The 24,909-nt window shown below is 32.6% G+C and overlaps 1 protein-coding gene across 12 annotated transcripts in view; it reads right to left on the bottom strand.

Moving 5' to 3' along the window:
• LOC143248655 (polypyrimidine tract-binding protein 1-like) overlaps window positions 1–24,909 on the bottom strand; it is a 119,747-nt gene that overhangs the window by 5,911 nt on the left and 88,927 nt on the right. For 4 of the 12 annotated variants that reach the window (XM_076497188.1, XM_076497187.1, XM_076497189.1 and 1 more), the window contains 14 exons: window positions 23,503–23,601; window positions 21,596–21,745; window positions 16,517–16,666; window positions 14,690–14,827; window positions 14,215–14,266; window positions 13,838–13,896; window positions 11,339–11,501; window positions 9,210–9,299; window positions 8,702–8,832; window positions 4,345–4,378; window positions 2,291–2,383; window positions 1,566–1,663; window positions 569–687; window positions 52–129 (listed from right to left, as the gene is read on the bottom strand). In XM_076497188.1, the coding sequence (XP_076353303.1) occupies window positions 52–129; window positions 569–687; window positions 1,566–1,663; window positions 2,291–2,383; window positions 4,345–4,378; window positions 8,702–8,832; window positions 9,210–9,299; window positions 11,339–11,501; window positions 13,838–13,896; window positions 14,215–14,266; window positions 14,690–14,827; window positions 16,517–16,666; window positions 21,596–21,745; window positions 23,503–23,601 (1,454 nt within the window). Of the gene's footprint in view, window positions 1–51; window positions 130–568; window positions 688–1,565; window positions 1,664–2,290; window positions 2,384–4,344; window positions 4,379–8,701; window positions 8,833–9,209; window positions 9,300–11,338; window positions 11,502–13,837; window positions 13,897–14,214; window positions 14,267–14,689; window positions 14,828–16,516; window positions 16,667–21,382; window positions 21,406–21,595; window positions 21,746–23,502; window positions 23,602–24,909 lie in introns of those variants that run through there. The other 8 variants (XM_076497191.1, XM_076497195.1, XM_076497196.1 and 5 more) reach the window with 3 other exon arrangements.

Below are 24,909 nucleotides of genomic sequence, written 5' to 3'. Positions count from 1 at the left end.
AGGAATAATAGAAATACCCTGAAAACAAAGAGACATCATAGGGCTACTCACGGAAAAAACTTGAAGGCCATAATGGTACCTCCTGTTTTTGTAAAGGCACCTCTGATCTCCTCTTCTGTTACATTGGGCCTTCAACCAAACAAGTTCATTAGACACAGAGTAATATAAATTTATAACAGTCTACTTCCTGTTATTAAACAACTACAATGTTTAAAAACTAATGTATTTTGTTGAAATACTGAATGTATTACAATTTAGTTATTTATTAAATATATATCCCTCTATCTGTCATTATTATTACATTGCTACCTATTATGAAGAATGATGTACAGTCCTTAACAGAAGAGTATTTACAAACATTCTCCTGACTGTCTTGTTTCAACATCAATAACCATCATTGATTCATTGGTATTAAGTTCAAAGAAAATTTGTAATAAATTTAAACAAATATTTAAAGATTAGCAACAACCAGTTTCGAACTTGGAACAAAATTTCAGTTGTACAAAACGGGAGTTAAAACATGTGGAAAATGCTGTAAATCACAAGTTTAAAAGATAACAGAACCTACGGGATGTTAGACAGGTGGAGAGTGGCAGTTGGAGGGTAGATATTCTGATAGTTTTTTGACCCTGGTTTTTTGAACCGATGAAGAGAAGAATTGGTGAAGTCTTTGGTTAATCCAGCATCCTGAAAGACAAAGAAATATCATACCATTAATTTATCTAAAAACTGCAGTTTGTTTGAAATATAATTAATCTTAAAGGCCTATGAATACTTGTACAAAGTGCAACAAATCCATATTTCACAATCAAGAAACAAATATTAAAACAGCTGATACAAATTAGAGAATCTTGTCTCTAATCCAGTTTGATCCACAAATTACGTAGCACAAACTTAAAAGTCTATAATGATAAGCGAAGGGATTTCAGATATTGCATTAAGCAGGTATAAGAATGCATTTGTAATCCATCAAATTTAATTTTTTACATGTTTAATTAACTGATATGAATTTTAGTAATGTTTTAGATTCGTAATGCTGACTAGAGAAGATTAAATAAATATGTCTGTGAACTCATGTTTTTTGTAAATATTTATTTCAAAAGCTTTCAGCCCCAATAACAAAGTCATCATAATAAGGGTATAATCTGTTATACAGAAAATCCACTCAAAGTATCTGGGCTGAAAACTCATAAAATAAACATAAAACTTGTTGTTCCTTATATAAAAACTTAAAATGAACTAGCAAATATGAGAGTGTTATAAAAATATCTTGAAAAGGTTTAACAAAGTCTTCCTTTTTTTATTTCATTTCTCTGTCCATCAGTTGAAAATCTGAAATTACAAGTTATTCTGTTCCACTGTGTCACTACTCTTCATAATATTAAAAACAAAACAAGAAGAGACAATACTTTTTTTGCAATTTACCTGTGATGTATAATTTTCATAGTATTAAAAATACTCTTACTGTATATTGCCAAGACAAAGTTTAAGTATTTTTATAACCAGCTCCTTAGTGTTATAGATTTTTTAAGGCTTAATATATTGATAGTGGACAAATATCTCACCGCCTGTCCCTCTTTTGGCATCTGTACAACCTGATGTTTTGATGGAGTTACTCTGATCTGTTTACCAAATAAAAGAATCTTATCCAGATGAGTCATAGCTAGAAAAAGAAAAACATTTATTTTACTATTTCATAATCTCTCTGAAGTGTTAGAGGTAAAACTTAAACTACTTTCAGAAAACACAAACAATAGATTCATTATATTCACCAACACAGGATGACTACTGTTAAACAATGCCTATTATTACATAAATACTTTATGGCAATTACTTTTCTGTTGTAAAGCTATGAATTTATGGGTTTTCCTTCATCAAGTGAAAAATTACATATACTCTCCAATTACCTCTGGCACCAGTGCAGGAGTTCTGCATGTGATATATGCATGGCATCATATCTTCACCCCGAGAATGGAGAAAAATAGTTCTCCGTGATGGGAAATGGAGCAAAATAGAAAAATTGTGACCCTCTATTGCAAATCTACATGCACACAGGATAAAACTTTTTGAAGTTCGTGGTTGCACATTGTGTAATAAAAAGGTTTTTACAGTATCATACAAGCAAGAGTTCCATTATAGTATGATGGTTTTTCTTCTGAATAGACTCTTATTACTATAATGTATTTGTTTATATTTCTGCATATAAAACTTTCATAAGTACATGGGTTTTGCATATTTACATAGTTGCAACTACTCAAGATCTTCAAAATACACAAATTAGATTCCTTACCTAAGTGTGCTTGTTGAGGCTCTGCCATTTGTATTAAAGCATTGTCCTTTTTTCCAAATAAAATTTTGACTCGTATAACATCACCATACACTCCTATAGAGAATTAGAAATAATTCTTAAATCAGCCTCAATGGTTCCATAAACACTAATGTTAAAAAAAAACGTAAATTTATCTGTCTTGCTCATCCCTGAAAACTGCCAAAAACCAACCAAACAAACAATAAATGAGATGATACACAAGAAATAAAAGTAACAAAGATAAGCTTTCCATTGAACATAATATATTTGTTAAAAGAGAATAAGAACACCTATATGTCTAGTTAACTCTTCCATTACAATCTACAGTTAAAAATGTTTTACACTTATAATCTTGTTGCTCTTATCAAGACAACTTTGCTTTCGAAACTAATCAGAAATGAAACAATTACAACAGAGGTACCTATATTTAAAAATCTGTTTATTTTGACTCTTTGTTAAATGTTAAACATCAGGTTATAAGACACTGACATAGCTAAGAAGTAAATAGTGTGCAAGCTGGATTATAAACATTTCAGATACATGTAATTAATTAACATCATGATAATTATACTTCATTGTTCCAAGAACAAGTTAACTAGAAACATCTTCATTCCTTTCAATTTATCCATTTCAGTTCACAACTGGAAACGTGTGAAGACAATCAAACAATAAATCAACCACACACAAATTAAGAGGAATGTGAAAATTTTAAAACATCCACAATTAACTTGTTTTTACACCAATGTTTTAGGCCTAATAGTTTTTTTTCCTCAAGAGACATTTATTTTTATATCAAAATATACTTAAATATAAAATCATGAGTCAATCATAAAGAAACTGCCATGCTGTTGTCCTTTCCTTGATAATGTTCAGCAAGGGTTTAACAATAGACTAATTTCTTATATGAAACTTTGTAGAAGTTTAGGGTTTGACCTCATGCTGTAAAGTATGCAATAAAACTCTCCCCAAATTTTGGTGTCGATTGAAAGTCATCTCAAATTAAGACTACTTTCCTCAGGGTTATTTTCATCTTGACCTCCAATGTAAGATCAATGTTCATGACATCTGGGACAATGGACACATTTAGCAGAACAGTAACTGTTCTTCAACTATTTCTAGTAACTTCAGTTGATTGAGTTCTGATTGAATGATCTAGGAAAATGAGATTGATTACAATAAGAACAACAGTCTTTACTCTATAGGTTTCTTGTCCTCTTGTGATTGGGTTGTTGCATGTTTGTACAACCTCTCTTTCCAATCACTAACTTCAAGAAGAAATTGTTATGACTATCCATATTTTGATTTCATGCAGACATGAAATCTGCCAATCTACAGCCTGATATTATCTGGTGCACATTAACTAGCTTAACTCCAAAAATAAATCTGCTATAAGTTAACTTGAAAACCAATTTCACCAAAATCTTTGACACCAATGGAGGGGAAAACTAATTTTCAAATGAATTTTTTTCTTGCAAGAGATGAACCAATGAGCAGATAATTCCATTGTTTGTAAACGTTAATACTAAATTATAGTTAAAAAATAATTTTTGTACATTTTCTCATTTGCCAGATATTGTGATGACCAAAACACCCACTGATACCTACACAAAAAGTTGTGTGTCTGTGTGTTTTTTGGAGGAAGGCCTCACTTCCCACAGCTCCATTATACAACTATGTCCATGCAGGAATATAATGTTGAAATTGGTATTTGTTGCTTTCCAGACTAGAAATCTGATACTCTGATACACCCTTAAAAAGGTCTAAACTGTAGTAGTGTTTAGTTTTTTATTTTTGTGTATTTCTTGACGCTAGACAATTTCTTAATATCATAAATGCTGTCTTTTTTTCAACCATGCTAGAAAATAATGGAATTACAATTACGTTAACTTTGCTACTAATAAGTATACAGGAAACAAGTCCTAATGATTAACTTTCTATTACATTCTACAACTGCATAACCTGAAAGAAAGTTAAGAAAAGAATGTTTTAGAGAAAAACAGAAAACAAAAGAATGCTGAGTTAAAACAAAAACATACCAAAGAGGATAAAGAGAGCATCGGGCGTGACCACCTACGGTCAGAGCAACAGGTGGGTGGAGCAGAGTGGAAGGACGAAGATATCAGTAAGTCCACATGGGAAAACATCGGCAGGCCAAGTGTGGAAGGAAACAAATCAAAGATACAGATGATTCATTATTTTATTAGAAAGTTTAATATTTACAGTAAGGTTGTGGCAATCACATAACAGTGTTGTTCATTGTTACTAATCAATACAATCACTTAAGTCTACGTAGTGATACAAACCTTTTGTCAACAAACAGATTATTTACTAACTACCCTTTATCACATAATTTGGCTACTGTCTTTAGTGAAGCCCAAGACAGGCTATTTCTGTTGTGTCAATATCCAGGTTCAAACCTGGGTTTTCTTGTTAGAGAGACTCCACTCACCTAGAGTCTCCCTTCATTAAGACTTGAATAAGCTAACCTACCTGAATGTTTTCAAAAGGGATACTCAGGTTTTTCCAACTTCTATGCTAGGTTGGCTGACTGTATTACTAAATAGGTGGATGTAGGTTTCTTTTACACCCACCCTTCTTTTCCCTTGTATGTGGTTCACATCCTATTATTTCAGAATTATTCCATTTATTGTACTGTGTTCTCTGATGTGTTATTCTTCCAAATTTCAACTTTTGTTGTTCTTATTAGAGTCCACTGTAAATGATAATGGGTTTTCTGGTGGCTCGCTATGTACTAACTGTGGTTGTATTATGATGTGATTTCTGAATAATGTTCTGATTTTATGATGTCATCCTTGCTTGTAATGTTTCAGAGAGACCTCTGATAGAGGACTGGTTGGTTGGTTTGGTGTTTTATGGTGCAAAGCAACTAGGCTATCTGTGCCAATGCAGAGGGATATGTCTGTACTTTCATTTTTGTATTTTGTTTTTAATCATTATGTTTTATTTTCTAAAAGTGATCCAGGTATCCATTATGAAAGACAGTTGTAGTAAATGTATTTTCCTTCCTTCTTCATAGCATTTTGTATAACAGCCCAGGAAACCAGACACCCTGTGGTGCTTTTATTTATATAGCCAAGATACTTACCCACACCTGAAGGTTTCTTGGATCATCAAAGCTTTATTGTTGTTAATCACCGTATTGTAAATTGTATTGTGACACATTGCCTATTTGGATGGTTCATGAATTATTTTCTCCAGTGTGCAGCCACGTGACAAATGTACTGTCAATGTAATGGGGCAAATCTTGGGGCAAGCAGTAGCCATTCTGAAGGAATTAACTTTGAAATGTTCCATGCAGAGAACACTACTAGGACTGGTGATGTGGGTGAGCACATGACACTACTAGGACTGGTGATGTGGGTGAGCACATGACACTACTAGGACTGGTGATGTGGGTGAGCACATGACACTACTAGAAGTGGTGATGTGGGTGAGCACATGACACTACTAGAACTGGTGATGTGGGTGAGCACATGACACTACTAGGACTGGTGATGTGGGTGAGCACAAGCTTAGGCCTTGTTGTTCATAGTACTTATTTTCAAGTTAGAGGTAGGTTGCAAGTCCTACAATGTGAACTGGACACAGTCCTGGAGAATTCTACTATTTTCAAGTTAGAGGTAGGTTGCAAGTCCTACATTGTGAACTGGACACAGTCCTGGAGAATTCTACTATTTTCAAGTTAGAGGTAGATTGCAAGTCCTACATTGTGAACTGGACACAGTCCTGGAGAATTCTACTATTTTCAAGTTAGAGGTAGGTTGCAAGTCCTACAATGTGAACTGGACACAGTCCTGGAGAATTCTACTATTTTCAAGTTAGAGGTAGGTTGCAAGTCCTACATTGTGAACTGGACACAGTCCTGGAGAATTCTACTATTTTCAAGTTAGAGGTAGGTTGCAAGTCCTACATTGTGAACTGGACACAGTCCTGGAGAATTCTACTATTTTCAAGTTAGAGGTAGGTTGCAAGTCCTACGATGTGAACTGGACACGGTCCTGGAGAATTCTACTATTTTAAAGTTAGAGGTAGGTTGCAAGTCCTACGATGTGAACTGGACACAGTCCTGGAGAATTCTACTATTTTCAAGTTAGAGGTAGGTTGCAAGTCCTATGATGTGAACTGGACACAGTCCTGGAGAATTCTACTATTTTCAAGTTAGAGGTAGGTTGCAAGTCCTACGATGTGAACTGGACACAGTCCTGGAGAATTCTACTATTTTCAAGTTAGAGATAGGTTGCAAGTCCTACATTGTGAACTGGACACAGTCCTGGAGAATTCTACTATTTTCAAGTTAGAGGTAGGTTGCAAGTCCTACATTGTGAACTGGACACAGTCCTGGAGAATTCTACTATTTTCAAGTTAGAGGTAGGTTGCAAGTCCTACGATGTGAACTGGACACGGTCCTGGAGAATTCTACTATTTTCAAGTTAGAGGTAGGTTGCAAGTCCTACGATGTGAACTGGACACAGTCTTGGAGAATTCTACTATTTTCAAGTTAGAGGTAGGTTGCAAGTCCTATGATGTGAACTGGACACAGTCCTGGAGAATTCTACTATTTTCAAGTTAGAGGTAGGTTGCAAGTCCTACATTGTGAACTGGACACAGTCCTGGAGAATTCTACTATTTTCAAGTTAGAGGTAGGTTGCAAGTCCTACATTGTGAACTGGACACGGTCCTCGAGAATTCTACTATTTTCAAGTTCAGTAGTGTATTTGTACCTTTGTCACTGTTGGATACATTAAAGGCAGTCAATGTTTTGTGAAGTTTTCATGGATACTTTTATAATCTCACTAGAGTTTATAGAAAACAAACAAACACAGATAAATATCATATTTTCAGCAACCAATGAAAAAACAAAATCCAGGATGTTTCAGGACCAAACTGTCGTTTTTAAGAACCTAATTCACTGGTTATAAGAGAATGCAGGCTTGAAGTCTAATGTTTTAACACGTTTAACAAAAGATGCAGTAACAACTGTACAAAACATCCCAGCAATCTTTTCAGGCACATTTTACAACATGCACATTAAATATCCTGTGGGTGTTCTAACAGCCAATTAGCACAAGTGTTGCTATTCAACCAGGATGAAGTTTTTAAAAATTTGTCTTGCATACTTTGATTAATATCCAAACTATCAAAAGAGACATATTCAATCAAAACGAAAAAAAGGAGAGCTTGAAACCAGAATTGCACTAGAATAAAATATTTCTTTACTGTCTAGACAGGTGTCATGGACTGCCTAGTTTCAATAAAAACTACAACCTTCTGTTGAAGTAGGTATCTGGAACATTTGACAAGAAAGAAATCAGAAAAGACAGACCCACAGAAGAGAATACAATTTCAGGGACAGCCATATTCTCCTATGTCAAAGGTGTCTAGGATATCATACAGGGGTTATATTAACAATAGATTTTAGAGCTATAACACAACATGAACTAAAATCTCAGTAGAGAGCAAAACTACATTTATAGTATCCCAAATGAATGTGGACTCCAACATACTGAAGAAATATACACAAAGAATTACACAGTATGTCAGACACACAATATTACAATACTAATTTATCTTTAAAGAATCCATCATGCCAGAAAATATGACAAAAAAGAAACAAATTGGAATACTTAAACAAAGTAAGAACCACACAAGAATAAAAAGAAGAAAAGGGAACAGATATTGATAAACATGGATAGTACTCCTCTTGAAAAGATTCAAATAAGACATTTAATATTAGTGGAATGAGACCATAGTCAATTGGACAGAATATCAACCACTCTCAAGAAGACCCAAAACCCACCCACAATCACCACAGAAATAGTCTGTCTCCTATAGTCCTCATTTTCAATAATTAATTATACTGATAAAATTAAAATAGTTCATATTAAACCCAAAATGATAAAACTGGTGGACATTAAACTTGTCTGTACCATGTTGATAACACGAAATTAGCTCACATACCCAGACAATATACAGTACTGGTAGCATGAATATAGTCCATGTAGACTCAATATAGTTGTAACTTGAATCATGTTTACACACACTAACAAGTGTTAGCATGAATCTAGTTCATATACATCTAATAAATTATAATACTCTTATCATGAAACTAGTTCATTTAAACTCAACAAGATCATACAAATAACATGAAATAAATTTATAAAGAAATATAAACAGTAAACCATTGGGTATGTCATTAGGTCATAATGTTAACTATTTAATCTCTACAAATCACCATGTTAAATATTTATCACATGGAAACAGTTTATTACATACACAAACCATTAAAAACAAGCTACGTGCTTGGTGTGAAAATCTCATTATTTCACTAATTAAATAGAAACATCTATTGTAAACGAAAACTGACCTACATACCTGTTCATTTAGGTTGCTGACAAGAAGAACACATCCTAAGAGTAGCTGACCTGGTAGACGAAGTCCAGCCAGACCTAGTGTTGTGGCTGAAGTAGCAGTAGGTGGCAGTGCAAATCCACCCAAACCAAGAGCTACAGAATTTATAAACAACTGTACTGAAGAGATGAAATACAAAATTCACACCATCAAACACTCTTTAAAAATGAATTCAGGCTCCAGAAGATTTCAAACATGAAGAATGTGGCATCAAAGTACAGTTACAACATATGTAAAGGTTTCTAGTTTGTCTTTCACTGAGCTCTCTCTAGCACCAGAACCACTGTTTCACACATTAATAGTTTGTTATAAATGGACGGGTTGAAGTGATAAAGTGTAATTTCAATCATTAAACTATTTCATAACATTGAACAAGAAAGAATTGTAACACCTTAAAGTTTACAAAATGTCACTTTTGTTATATTTACACTCAAGCAAGTTTAATTATTTCTTAAAATAAAGATAATCCCACCTCCAGCTGCTGTAGCAGCATAAGCAGCTGCTAGTGGTGAAGCAAGACCTGGGGCTGGACCAAATGGTGAGGCGAGAATCCCCATAGACCCTAAGTTCAACAATATATAAACACATATTAAAAATTTGTGTCTGTAATGATTTTACAAGAGAGAAAAATTACAATGAACGATAATAAGAACATTATTATTATAACAGTTTGTCATGTATTACAGTTGACATTTTAGTGGGAATGCACTTACCTACAATCACAAATATTGTATATAAATCAGTAACTCATAACTGATGTAATGTTCATAATAAAGTCACATTATGCATGCATAACAAAAATTCATTCACAACAAATGAATAGAAGTCTAGAACAACATTTTGGAACAGCATGAGATCTACTGGTCCATTTTGATTGTCTCACCCTCTGCACTAAATTAAGATAACAAAAAAGTTAAAAACCAGCCTTCATCATTCACATACAAAATCATATTTTTCCTTAAACTCATTTAAATTTACTGTTTCTACATCTGAAGTCAACTCATTCCAAAGGCCAACCACCCTGTTAGAATAATAAAACTGTCTTAAGTGAAAATGACTTCCACCCTGCCAAGATTTATGCATACCCCCTAGTCATATTATTCTCACTGTTGAGTATGAAAAGAGATTTAATGTAATTCAATAAAGAAGATGAATTATGTTAACTTTTTAGTTACAGTGTAAGTGTACATCTGTAATGTCTATGGTAATAACAACTTGCCATTATACAAAAACAGTCATTTAAGAGTATAGGCAGGGTACTAAGACCCTCCCAATTCTAAAAAAAACAAAACCTTATACCAAAATATGGTCATTCACATGGCAGGGACATACCGACAGTTTTATATTTGATTAACATTACTGAAGACCAAATATGGTCATTTATAGTATAGGAATATATCTACAGCTCCCAATTTAAAAAATGTTATCTTACATCAGAAATGGTTATTCGTAGTGCAAGGACATACATACAGCTCCCAATTTACAAAATAACATTACTATACACCAGAAATGTTCATTCAGAGGGCAGGGATGTACCTACAAGCTTTTCAATAAAGTGAACAATGTCTTCATGAATAAATTATTTGAAATATAAAAGCAAGTTATCATGACAGCTTGTACTAACCTACAAATTTTACAATTAATTATTACAGAAAAACTTAACTTTGCATTAGCACTACTTACTAAAAGGTTTTGCAAAGAACACAGGTTATTATAACAAAACTGAATTTGTAATGATTTTGGAATGACTTAGATAAAAACTTTAAGTCTTATGGTTATTTTTGGCTCTGAAGCACAACTAGGACTACAATCAATAACTTGAACAGAAAGAAATTTGCCTTCTGGGCAAGTTTTCCCATCAATCTCAGGGGAAATCTTAATGGACATAAAGTACATGCTACAATTGATTCTCATGTTTTGCAATAAATAAGGAAGGAAAAGCAGTTTAACCTCTGTATTATCTTTAAGTTTATTTTTTCATTCATGCAAAACTACATATGACATAAAATTAACATGTTTGTAATCAAAAGAATTCAATTACATATAGTTTCATAAGTTTAATACTCATATTGAAGCACAGATGTAGATTCATAAAAGTTCTGTTAACCTTTTATAACCTGTTAGTTATAAAAAAGGAAGTTATAGAGAGAAGTAACTTAACCTTAACTAATGTTAGAATGTAGACGGTGATAATTAATTAGACGATATGGCCAGAAACAAACTAGAGAAATGTTTATGTTGATAATTAATTAGACGATATGGCCAGAAACAGACTAGAGAAATGTTTATGTTCTTTATGTGGGAAATTGTTTTTGTTAAAAAAATCAAATCAACCCAAAGAACAAATTGTTATTTTACAATAAATAAATGATGTATGTTTTTTTTCTTTTCATAAATCTTTTCACGTTTTTGGTGAAAATCAGGTTTTCTTCAACCCAATTTGTTTTCTTTCACAGATTCCTGATTTATCCTTTTGAAACTCTTTCAAAGGAAATAAAGTCAATAAGAGTGATGAAAACAAACTTTCTTAAAGTATTTCACTATAATGAGAAACACAGTGGTACTGATTTGTGCAACTTCACTAACTCTCACATTAAATACCTGGTAGTCCCAGGACGTCTAACGTTGGATCACCAGTCATCAAGTTTGGATTTGTAAAATCCCTGCTCTTGTCATTGTTGTACTTGACATTTAAGTTGGTCAGCTTGGAGTACTCGATTCTGAGAGAGCAACATGAATTGTAGATATTCTGTCCATTAAGACTCTGTCGAGAAGTGATGAAGAATAATAAAAGGAATTTCGTTTTAATTAATATCGTATTCACTACTTTGTCTGTTTATTTACTTAGATCCTTCCTAACCATAATTTACTTTACAAAAAAAGAATGAACAAAAGGCTTAAACTTCTTAAATATTTGTGAAAAATTAAAAATTAAAATTAGGTTTAAGATGTCTTTATAGAAGTGAATAAAAACCCTATAACCTCAGTGCTTTGGAAAGGTGGACCTTTTGTCCTTCAGGGGCAAATTAGGGTGAGAAATGAAGTAACGTTTCTATCCTTAAGGCCTAAGGCAATGAGTGTCAAATTCCACAATTATTAATTTTGATTGATCCTGAGAGTTAAATTGTATTTTACAATGCTTCTGTTTAAACACTGCCAATTTCAGTTTCATTTGGAGCATCTGACTGTTGGAACACTGACTTGGATGCAAATCAAAATCCATTTGAATTTTAACTTACTAAGAAACATTCACAGATGTTCAATAAAACTACATTAAATTAACTAATGTTTTTATATAAAACTAAACTTTGTTATTTATCATCCTAAAACATGAATAAAAAACCCATATGTGAATAATCAAAAAACAACACGTTATAACCTGAGATTTATATAGAGATTTAAAAATAAAGTTATTTGTGTTTCAGGAATTATTCATGTTTGAAAATTATTTATTGTATGTAAGGTTTTTGAACAACAATTAAGTAGTGCTGTCATTAATAACTGAACCTCCAAGTTTGCATCACTAAATGACTGTGCCATGTGTAAACATTTAAGCATAAAAACACCACATGGGAAGGGGAAAAAGTTATAATTCCAACTTGAATAGAGACTACTGGCAATAATAAAACACATCTACAAGAAAGCCCAATGATTTACCAAAATGCTGAGGTTATATCAACTCTGGTAGTAAAAATATTTGTGAAAATCTTAGAGTCTCATTATTACACAGTAATTCTATTGCAACGACAACCAAGTACATTAACGTAGTTAATTACAAAGTACTTTTAAAAGCATTTCCAATCAAGCACAGACACCATATTTTTGTGAAATACCTTTTGTAACCTTCTGCAACTGATATAAAATCTCTATAAACAATCTACTGTAGGCAAATGTACAGGTTGTACAAAGAATACTTCAAGGTACGACTATGACTTCACCTCAAGTATTTTAATTCAGTTGTGTTTGTTGTAAAACTGTGTTTGTTTGTATATTAGCACAAAGCTAGACAAGGACAATCTTGCATAGTTGTCCCCAATTTTGAATTAATAAGGTTAAAAGAAGTCACCTATCAGCAGTGTAAGGGCTACTCTAATGGAATAGTGAGGCTTAACTGTCAATGTTATGATTCATCAAGTATGGAGCAATGTTTATCTCCTTCAGAAATCACTGGTATTAGATATACACAACCATCTCTGTTTAAGTTTAATACAAGTGTCTTGATTTAGTTATACAGCACATGTTAAAATTAGTTATTTTTAGAAGCAATATTTTATTACTAGTTTGTTTATGCAACTGTTCATGAATCATACCCTGAGCAGTTCAACAGTTATGAATATGTAATCATACATAATGTTACTAGAATCTTCCAGACTTTCTCATTGTTTTATTGAGTATTATTGCCATTCATAATACATAATTGTGTATGAAACATTCTAGACCTTTGTTGAGATATAAATACATGTCAAAAATGTACTTTGAAAGATATATCTAGACACTGTGAGTTTAGCTATAATGATTGTATAGTGAAGATTATAAAGTGAAATTATTATAGACTGTATTGTAATAACAGAGTAGACTAGAATAATTAAAGTAATCAAACCAGCAAGTATGGACTTTTGTAACAAAAAGAATTATTTGAAGCTATACCTACAACTGTGGTAACCAACAGTTAATATACACTTGTATATACATTGACTTGTTTTAACATATTTTAAAACAAGTGGACTGTTGCTGTTTGTTTATTGTTTAAATTTATTGCCAGCAAGTCACAGACACTTAATGTGAGAAATCCAGCTCACACATAAAACCTGACATACAGTCTAGCACAGTAACTAATAGGACACACCCAGTCCTTTGTGCAAGTAAATGAACTCAAAACATGCCTGATGTGAAGGGTCAAATGTAAGATTTTCTGATACATCTGATGACCAAAGACTTCTACACTGTTATCAAAGTTATATATAAAATATTGGCTTTCAATATTAGATGGTATAAATCTAGTTTAAAATGTGTTTTAACAATGAATGAAATGCCAGTCTTTATGAATCATGGAGAAAAACCTGTTAAACAACTGCTTATTACAGAAGTATGCAGACTTACAAGTTTGGCTGCTTGTGCTGTAACAACATCGGAATATTGTATGAGAGCTTGGAATGTGTCTGGAAAGTACAAGTACAAAAAACTAAGTTTCTCTAACTTCTTTCAGACAAAACATAAAACTCTGAAATTAAAAGTTTACCATATTTTTTCACTTATTCAAAAAAACTTGTAAACAACTATTTTACAAAAAAATAAGAAGTCATTTGATACAGTTTCTAACAAGTATATAATCAGTTTTATATAAATAATAAATATATATATATATATCCCTAATTTTCCATTATTTTCACCAAATGTCACAATTAATGTTATTTTGAAAAACAAAGATTAATAGTTTTAATTTCATAATAAACCCTACATAAAGATAGAAAACTTACTATTTTTGGTAAAGGTAATAATTTTCAGAATTTTTCCCACTCTAGAAAATATCTACATATAAAAAAAACAAAAACATTATTAGTCTAAATTAAAAACTGTTATTCCTTATTTATGTTTGAAACAATGGAGCTAAAACTAAAATTCTTATTTCTAGGTAGTTGGATGAATGAATAGTATTTAGAACTTTATCATTAATCTAATAAGAAATATTTATATTTACTCAGTTCATATCATTATTAAATAATGATATACTCACTAATATATAAAACCAGTACTTACGGCTATTACTTTCTTTCTACAAGAATACAGATATTGAAAATGAACCACTAAATATTCCCTTCTTCCACAAAAAGATGGAATTAACTAGTTCTGGCTCAGAGAATCCCAACCTAACTACCTGGCCATGCCAGGGACAGAGACTAAATCTAGGTTAATTATTATCACACACTTTATTATGAGTATTTTAAATCCCACCTGATAGAGAACATCAAGGGAGACTGGGTATATCTGGTTATCAACTATCACCCTGAGTACAGTGTTTGGACCACCCTGTGTCTCAGTTTCACTTGATAAAGCTTGAGCAGCTTGTAATGCAGCTTGAATACTGGTGTGCTTCAAGTGAATAACAATAAAACGTTCAATACAGCTTTTCTCAAATAAAACAAAGACTGTTAAACAATTCTAGCTGTTAATAACTAAAGACATTTCTATAATACCAATTAATAGGTACATAGGTAGGATGTATATTTTATGTTAGTTTCCTTTAACAGTGCAAAAACTAAGTCAAATTAAACAAAGTTACTTTATTATTTTCCATACAAAATTCTATTTGGATAGACTGAAGAGAACAGTAAAAATATTATCTGTGACATTCAAATGATCATAGTTTTTTTAAAGTGAGGCATTAAAATCAAGCTTATAAACAGACACAACATTAGCTCTAGACTCTCTTATACAACACATTTACTTCTGTTTTTCTTACATTAAAACCAACAAAAAACAATTCTAATGTTTAATCATAAGGATTTATTTTCGGCACAGAGAAATGAAAAACAAAGCTCAATAACTTTGCTAGTTGAAATCAATATTAGATAAAGTAAAACATACAGCTATGGTAACTAATTTAACTGTTTATGTGTACATGTTTCTAATGTTACAGAGCTGTATTTATTAGTGTTAATGAACTTAAGTTTGCTGAGAATAATGTTTTTAGTTACATTTGAAAGTTAGATGATTTGTTACATTTGCATGTTAATATGTACTTTACTCCTGTAAGTGTATTTACATGGTTTTTACACTATAGTACATTTCCAAACAACAAACATTCTAAGTTTAAGTGATTACAGTTAAACGTAGGAACATGTTGTTGTTTGTTCTCGATCTGCAAATAGAATGAGAATTTGGATGTAAATCTATATACAATTACACAAGGAGGTCTTTAAAATGAAAAGTGATCCGAGTACAAGATTTTGCACGAACAGGTCTTGTTTAAACAAAGCTTCAATGTTGTCCAAGCAACTCAAAAAATGACCTTGATTCTGAGGCAGGTGAAATGGATATCAAACAGCTGAACTACAGATGCTGGCCCTGTACTACTTGCTAATTAACATCAAAATCTGCTTATCCTATGACAGAATTGAAAACAGAAATGGTACACATGTATGAACACTTGTATGAAAAAAAACCCAAAACACGTCTAATTCACCCAATTTGTTTCTGTGTTTATATAATATCAAACAGTTAAATATTTAGGAATAGAAGAATTTTAAAAACACTGGAATAAGTTCTTAACTAACTACTCAAGACTGGTAAACTTCAGAAAACAGCTACTAGCATGTCAGTATGTCATCCAGGCCCTCTCACCTATTACCTTTTAACAAATCTGTTTTAAATGCTTTTAAAACTGTATCAACTTCAAGTTTACTAAAAGTTTATATCGTTCCCTACAGATGTACCTTCAAATGTAAATTTGTAAAACCTTAGGGATTGAGTTCTGTTTACATTTATAACATTCAGCACTTTATTTCCTGAATGTTATAAATGTTACAGTTACAGTTATAACACATGAATAAACCAATTAGTTAGTCAAGTAACTTTGACCATTATTTCAGCAGTTACGTGTATAAAAAGGAGCCTTGGATAAGTTCATAGATAGTTTTTTGGAAGGTGGACCTTTGATTATTTAAATGATGTAGATTTAAGAGCAAATGCCATTGGCTGTAAAAAAACAAAAGTTACTACACACACACAAACACACATGTACAGTAAATATTATACAGATAAAAAAGTGAAGTTGGTTACAGCATTTGAGTGTGTGCTGTTTGTCTTTAGTTCTTTGTGGTTTGAGTACTGCACAAAAACTGTTCGTCCACGAATGAGAGGAGCACAGGAAGTGGTGTAGTAGTTCACCATGTTGGTAGCTGCACCATCGTCCACCATCTCCACAAAAGCCTGAAATCAAAGTTGAAAATGTTATAAGCTAGCCATTTACTGTGTACAAGTTATCTAGAAAAAAAAACATTACTCAAATTATAGTCTAGTAGAGTAACCTTAATCTATGGGATGTAAATAATAATATTTATAAATATTAATAAATCTAAAGTGTGATGAATAACCCTAACTAATTATGTAACACTGCAGAAGAACAAATGGGTAAATTTAATTTGAGACAGCACTAATTTCAACATGCTATTGTTTGGTTTGTTTTAAATTTTGTACAAAGCTATACGAAGGCTATCTGTGTTAGTTGTCCCTAATTTAGCAGTGTGAGGGAAGGCAGCTAGCAATCACCACCCACTGCCAATTCTTGAGCTACTCTTTTACCAACAAACAGGGGGATGGACTGTAAGATTATAACACTCCCACAACCAAATGAAGAGCATGTTTGGTTGGAAGGGGAACACCCCAACCACCTGGACATGCTGGGCCTCAAAACATGCTACAAAATGAGTACAGAGCAATCTTAAATGGAAACAACATGCTGTAAGAGATTTGATTATCTGAATCCATGATAAAAAACTGATGAGCTGTCCAAGATCTAAAGAAGTAATATTCTGTTGGTTTTCCAAACTTAACATTCTGGAACAATGTTAATTTTAAAAAATCCTTAACACATTTAAAGAATAACATCAGTTAACCCACTGTGGAAACTCTAATTGGCATTTTCACTGATAGAATAAATTTAACATATCCTAAAAGTATAAATATTTGACATGAGATATTTAAAGTTTGTGTCAAGACTCATGGAGTATACACATTTCTGAAATCAACAAAATTCCCAGACTTATCCCAATTTTTACAGTATTCATAATCGCAAAAAACAAGCAAATACCAAATGACCTTTGATAACTTGTGCACACAGAAGTTGACATATCAGCATTTACTTAGTTTATCAGGTTTAAAGTGAAACATGCACTTAACCCCATAGCAGTAATGTGATAAACGTTTCCTCTTATCTCATGTTAATACTTTACTGATTATACGGCATGTTTTCCGAGCAACACTGATTACTTTAATTTCAATTCTGAAATAAACAAATTTTACCAATAAAAATGAATCTACAAACAGTGATTATTTTGAACAGTGATTACTTTGTTTTTGCTGTAATGTATCCCAAAATCAAACACTGTAACAGACTGTTAATAATTATTTTGTATTAGACAATCTCACATAGTTCGATTTAGATTTTAATCTTCTCGAATGCGTGTTATGATGACAGAAAAATAACCCACATGAAGCAAGTTGCTCTAATGAAAAACTTTTCATTCAAACTTGTTAGCTAATCAATGAAATCCAGTTAGTATTGTCTTATTTTATTACATGCCTAATAATAGATGGTAAGAACAGTACTGATACAAAACAACTTAGTATACTGTCTAGTCTGTGTGGCTTTGTTCACTCGTATTATTTCTGGTTGTTAAAAACCATTACAAAAATGAAACAAACAATACCTTACTGGGAGTGTTGGTGTGTTAACGTTTTAGTTTGTGAAGTACCTGCTCACCTGTCAGGAGAGAGATTTGGGGTTTAACAGTGAGTCAAGGAAAAAGTAAATAAATTAACAACAACAAAAAAAACCAACACTTCCTGACAAGTGACACCCCATAACTCAGAGCAGGAGTTTCATTTCTAAGAAGGAAGTAATCTGGTGATTTGACTCGTTTTAAGACAAGTGTACTTTTCCACCAATTGTTAGATGGTTAACACTTTAAGTTGCAGGCTTTTAGCTAGTAACCAATCCATCCACATTTTGGACAGGCAGTTGTCTGTCAAGATGGGCAAAAATAATGAAATTAATTTCTGTAGAAAATATGTTAATCAGCAACATATAAAATGGAATATATCTTTCTCAATTACCATTTAATTAAGGATTTTATCCCTTCTGTTGCTTCTCCTTGATTGAGCTTTTATATAACTCCAGAAATTCTGGAATGAGCTTAGTTATAAGTCAAATATTTCAAATAAAAAATTTTCTATTGATAGCTCAAGAGTTGCAGAGTTTTGTCATCAATAGCAGAACTTCTCATGTTCTATCATCCATTCACATCATGAAAACATCATCCACTCACCTTTCTTATCAAAACTGAACACAAATTTCAACACTTATGTAAACCTAGGTTAAAGATACAAGAAATGCATGATTCACATACACACATGTGTAACTTTAAATAAAATGCAGTAGTGTATAATCTCATAATAGACAACAAATAATCCTTAAAAAATAAAAATACAGACTACAAACAATATAAACAACACAGGACTGTGAATGTAAACTTCATAATATGACTACACACATTTTAAGAATAACATTAATTATTTTCTATCACTGGTTATCAAATCGTTATTTTGTTTACCACAATGAACATTTTTATTATTATTATGTTTGGGCTCTAAAATGGTTGGTAAGACCCTAAATGTCATGATTGGTCTGGAGAAATCTATAGCCAGCGGTTGGCAACATTGCAAACATAAACTGTGACCAGATTTTAATGAAAAATTATTCATTTGTGTAAAAGTAAGTAAGATGTTCTGTACATGATGGGGAAAAGTCAATATTGTGTCTAAATTTAATGTACCATAGAACATTAAAATTTCAAGACAATAAAACCATTACAAGTCTATGTAATAAAATTACTGAAATCATCTGGTCATAGACTTAACTAACTAAACATTAACAGACAAGCACAATGGAGTTCCTGTTTACACTTACAAGGTATTCTCACTTTCATAGTTTATTTATTTTTCCTTTTGTTAGTTTAATGGCTCATTCTCTTATCTTCTCCAAAAAGATACAAAAACACACTAAAGTCTGATTTCCTAACATTTGTGACAAAAGAGACTCGTACATAGAACCTGTCAATCACAGTGTTCAAGTTTAATTTTACAATTAGTCAAGAGTGACGTGTGGCCAAAGTAAAACCTTCCAAATGAATATACATTACATAGTTATGAAAAAAAAACTGATATGAATTTGAAATTTAGTAAAACACAAACTTAGTACAGTTGTAAATGGTTATTAATTTTTCTTGAATACTGCTTGTGTGTTTTTCTATTTCATATGGTGTCAAAATATGCTAATCCTTTAGGCATATAATAATTGATATTTTTCTACGACCAAGTTTAAATCTTACTCCAAAGTTTCAGTTTTTATTAACAGTGTCTCTTTTTGCCAAAAGAACTAGATAATTCCCGATACTATTTCCCAACTGAAACTTATCCCAACCTTCTTATATCTTAACACAAATAATTTTTTTTTCTCTATAGTATCTCTTGCCGTTCTAGGTTTAGATAAAGCCACCAGCCAAATGACTGCAAGATCATACATAACGCACACCCTTCAAGGTCATTTCACCCTTCAGCAGACAAAGTACTTCAAGCCTAATGAATGGTTTGACAACTTTGACCTTCACATCTTGATTATACGACGTCAGCAGTATTAACTAGACATCTGGTTTCTCAACACAGCAAAGACAAGAACAGGGGGAAAGCTCTATCCATCTACACCGAAATATACCGTAGGAACTTCTTATACTATTGAATTTCTTTTATTTAAATTACTTTTTATAGTAAATACATATTTTTACGACATATATTTAAATATAATTTGTGTTATTACATTTACTGCACAGTCAAAGGTAGCCAAGTAAAGAGTTAAAGTAGAACCACTCAAGGCCAAGTTGGTTTCATTCACTATTTATTTTTGTTGAAACTTGTTCTGATAGTGAAGCAAGATTATGTTGGGTTTAAGATACTATTGCATCACTTAAAGTTGGCCAATTGCCTCTATTCCAATGAGTCCTATTAAAGACCCTTCATAAGTTGGCAAGTGGTAGTTTTAAAACATTTGTATATTTACATGAGTTGCTTTTAGCGGCAATTCAATAAGCCCATCTATATCAACTTGCCTTGACTGTACTTCTGTTTGTTTAACTATTAATCCAGTTTTATATATATATATATATATATATATAAAAAGCTTCAAGTATCATTTCGTCAAAACTCCGAACGACCTTAAACACTTTACAACTTCTGACTAACAAACTTGCACCATTTTGTCTTCTTGTTATGGCAAAACTGCCAAGTTTATTTACCAATGTCATTAGTTTATAATGGTATATATATACACCAAGATTTTCTTATTTATTTTTTAGTGTTCTGATGAGAAAAAGGAAGGCAAAGCAACTTTATTGCTTGTATGTACCGCAGCTGCATTATTATCACACTATAATGGAACTCTTGCTTATATGATACTGGAATCATTATATTTACTGTGTCCATGTAGATAAGCATTAGGGGTACACGATTTTCCCATTTCGTTTCTTGTTACGGAGAACTTTATTTTTCTTTATTCTCAGGGTGCAGATATGACGTCATGAATACGTCTATACACGGATATAATGCACAAGCGCCACCGATAATCGGCTAGTTATACTAATTGATTGATGGAACTTACTGACTAATTGACTAGCAAATACTTCTAATCACCCAGCTCTAGCTGAGGTACTTTTGCAGATTTAGTTAAGAACAGATAGTTGAACTGGTTCTCAGACAGCAAACAACTTTATCACCTACTGTGAATCAATGCTTGAAATACCTTTACTGATAAGAGACATTTTCAAAACTGGCTATAAACACAACCCTCAATCAATCAGTCACGATATTACTTACTATAAATCTTTGACCACACGTAACTCAATTGACAGAGTATTCATGATGAAATGTAGAGGATGACGAAGTCTTGAAGACGAAAGCAGAAGACTTTCGAAACGTCGTCCTCTACACTTGTGTCTCCACAACAGGCAGTTGCCGTCCATTCTACAAAGTTTCATCATGAATAAACATATATTCACACACTGTATCGTACGAAAAATAAAATCAGACCTGGTTCTTTCCCTTCAACAGCAAAACATTGTTGACTCGTCCAAATGGGATTCCCAGGTGGATGACGTCCATTTCCGTCGCCTCATCTGGAATGTTTCTGACATGTACCACTCTAGATGGTTTGTCTGTCTGGTTCCTTTCCAGTTTCACCTAGAAGAAGGAGGGCCAAATGTGTCGTATTACCACACACTTGGTTCAATTACATAACAGTTGTTGATTAGTAAGTGTTAAATAATCAAAGTAATTACTACTAAAATATACGTAAATATTGAAATACTCAGATCTCTCCTTGCCTGTTCTCTACTTAGCAAACTGCATCAATCCAAATTATATTCATCTTGATGGACGGATATGGGGGGACCAATTCAAATTACATTCATCTTGATGATCGGATATGGGGGAGTTGATCGAATCATTTTGATATAAATTGCTTTACTATTTACGAATGACGTTAATTCCAATTTTGAATTATGTTCTGTGAACTTTCTGTTAGAATAAAAAAAAAATCAAGCTTTTTTCGACAGATAGAAGGAAATGCAGGAAAGTCATGTGTCATAACGAGTTAAAATTAACTTACACGGATAAGCTTTTAGAAACGAGTGTGGAAACAAGTCTCATAATTGACTATTAACAAGTAAAAGCATAGATTATTACTGGGTTTAGTAGTTCGGAACCTATTTTCCCCATTGGGCTTTGAGGGAATAAAACCCACACCCGAATTCCACACAAAACACAGTAGCTGCAATAGACGTTTCTCAGCTCCACGAAGCTGTTTTTTTTTTTTTACCACGGTTTTAGCGAGTTATTTCGGTAAAGATAGTTAAGGACGTTCAAACTACACCTATTTGCTCATTATAAGATGGCCACGTGAGGTACACAACTGAAAACGAACACTTCAACTATTTTCTTTAGGGGGAAGAACTCACCATCCTCGCAACCGAATACTATTGAGGAACGAATTGTTTGTTTTTTGTCTGTTTTCTTAGTTGACAGGTCAAGCGTTTTTTTTAGGCTACTAATTATCCCAAACTTGGTTTTACTGAATCGTAGACTGGGTATTAACATGAAAAGAACAAAAAAACTGTTTCTCGTTTCCCTTAAACCTATTTGAACTAATCAACCAAGTAGTTTAAACCGAGTGGTATAATAAAAAGGCTATCAGAATCAACAATAGTGAAGATTTCAAAAGTGTCGAACGATATTATTAGAAAATATTTTTTTAAAATGTTGTTTATCCAATGCAGAAGATGGAACGCAAGATGGCATTCTTTGGGACAATAGTGAATCAAGCTATGAAGATGCTTCAACTTCAGAATAGAACAGTGAGCCAGAAGAAACATTGGAGTAACATTCCGATTAAATAAAGAAAAAGAACCATTACTGTAATGAAAATTTTAAATTTCTTGCATACTGTTATTATATTTTAAATACATTAACATTTTTGATTCGTTAATAAACTTTTAAAACATATTTAATCCTTTCTTATTAGCATCCAATTTTTTTTTTCCCTGAAGATTCCCTTTTTAAAAGTGGGGTGCGTCTTAAATTCAAAGTAATACGGGTATTGTCGTCTGATGGTTAACATGTTGGGGTGTGAGACTTTCAGTTTTATTTGGGCTTAATGCGATAAAAAATGTAACCGTGCTGCTGATTGTTGTCCTCCTCGCAAAAAACAACAACAACAATCTAAATTTGGAATTATTATAACTAAGCCTTTACTGTTACTTTGAGAAGACTGTTATTAAAAAGTCCATGCGTCACACAAGATGCTATTCATATTGAAAATCGTTACCCACTTCAAGATTCACAGTTTTATACACAAACACGCTTATATTGGTTCACGCTAATCTCTCGTTCTGTTCGTTAATATGGTTGAAAGGTTACTGGGTAAAAAGTTTGGGACTGACCTTCTTGGCGTCATTGTTGTTATCGGTGTGATTCGGCTGAGGGGTCATCACGGTACCATTACTAACTGCCCCCTGGGAGAGGAGTTCGTCGGATCTGCGCTGAAAAATGTGTAACGCTATTAGGTATCGAAACGTTCTCTTCATGAATTCTATTAGGTATCGAAACGTTCTCTTCATGAATTTGTTTAGTCCACGTTTTTAATTATTTGTTTTTGTTAATTAATTAACCGATCAAATCGTTTGATGTTTATAGGTTTAACCAACAGACAAAATTCACAGCTCATTTGGAATCATGCTTGAAAAGCACGTAAAAATTAACATAATGCTTCCTCGCCAAACTTCTAAGCACTACATACGGACATGAACACAGCTCTGTGGAAACTGAAACCTAATGTACTTGAACTCGATGTTGCTTTCAACTAACATTCACACATTTATTAAGACATGATTGTGAACTACTGAATACAAGTTATTTCACTGAAGAAATAGGAAGACAGAAAACGTTTTTGTGCTAAGATTAGATCCTCTGTAAAAAAATACAATTATTTTAATAGAAAAACTGAAGAGACAGAATGAGCTGAAATACTACGGCGAAAAAAAAGTTAGAGAGAGAGAAAGACCAAAATTTTTATCATAGATAACAAAACTACTTTTCTAAGAAATATACGTAGAGTTAAAACACTAATAACACACAGTGTTATCAGGCGATCAGTAATTCCGAAAATACTGAAGTCCTCCACAAGATGAGAGATAACGTTATAAACAGAAATATTACCCAGTGAATCCTTTTCGATGGGTATCATTACTGTTAAAATACCCATTAATTTAAATGTTAACATGATGAAAATGAACAAATAATTATTTCTTTTTTGTGCTGATAGAGCATTAATCTGAAACGTAACAAAGCGAATATTAAGCTGACCCACGAGGAATATGGTCAAGTTTTAGCTCGTGAACAACGGGTCTTGGTTAAGAATATAAAAAAAACAACAACAGAATCCTGAGAATGCTGAAGATGGCATAACCACCTTTGGAGCAAGTTATAACAATTAATAAACGTTTCCTTAAGTAAATGAGACATCACAGTAGTATGGTGCAGTACAAATACGTCACTCTAAATATTTACGTGCAGCCAAGTTAAACTGGATGCACGGTTGCTGGAAGCAGGGGCAAACCCCGACTTTGAGACTACCAGAAAACATCTAATTACTGAAGTACATACACCCTAATCTGCCGGATAGCAGAGCGTCTCTAATGACAATCTCTCTTCATGTCTTTATAAAGATGATCCATTATGTGGGTATTAACGTCCATCACTCGGAGTTGGCAGGCTCAAGTACCCTAATTGGAAACTGGCTGGGATAATATACATAAGGTTGTTGTATTGTAAAATGTTTTGTCTGAAAA

Source organism: Tachypleus tridentatus, chromosome 4 (genome assembly GCF_004210375.1).
Source record: "Tachypleus tridentatus isolate NWPU-2018 chromosome 4, ASM421037v1, whole genome shotgun sequence".
Classification (NCBI taxonomy): Eukaryota; Metazoa; Arthropoda; class Merostomata; order Xiphosura; family Limulidae; genus Tachypleus; species Tachypleus tridentatus.
Note: the sequence above shows the minus strand (reverse complement) of the source record. Positions and strands in the feature narration are given on the sequence as shown.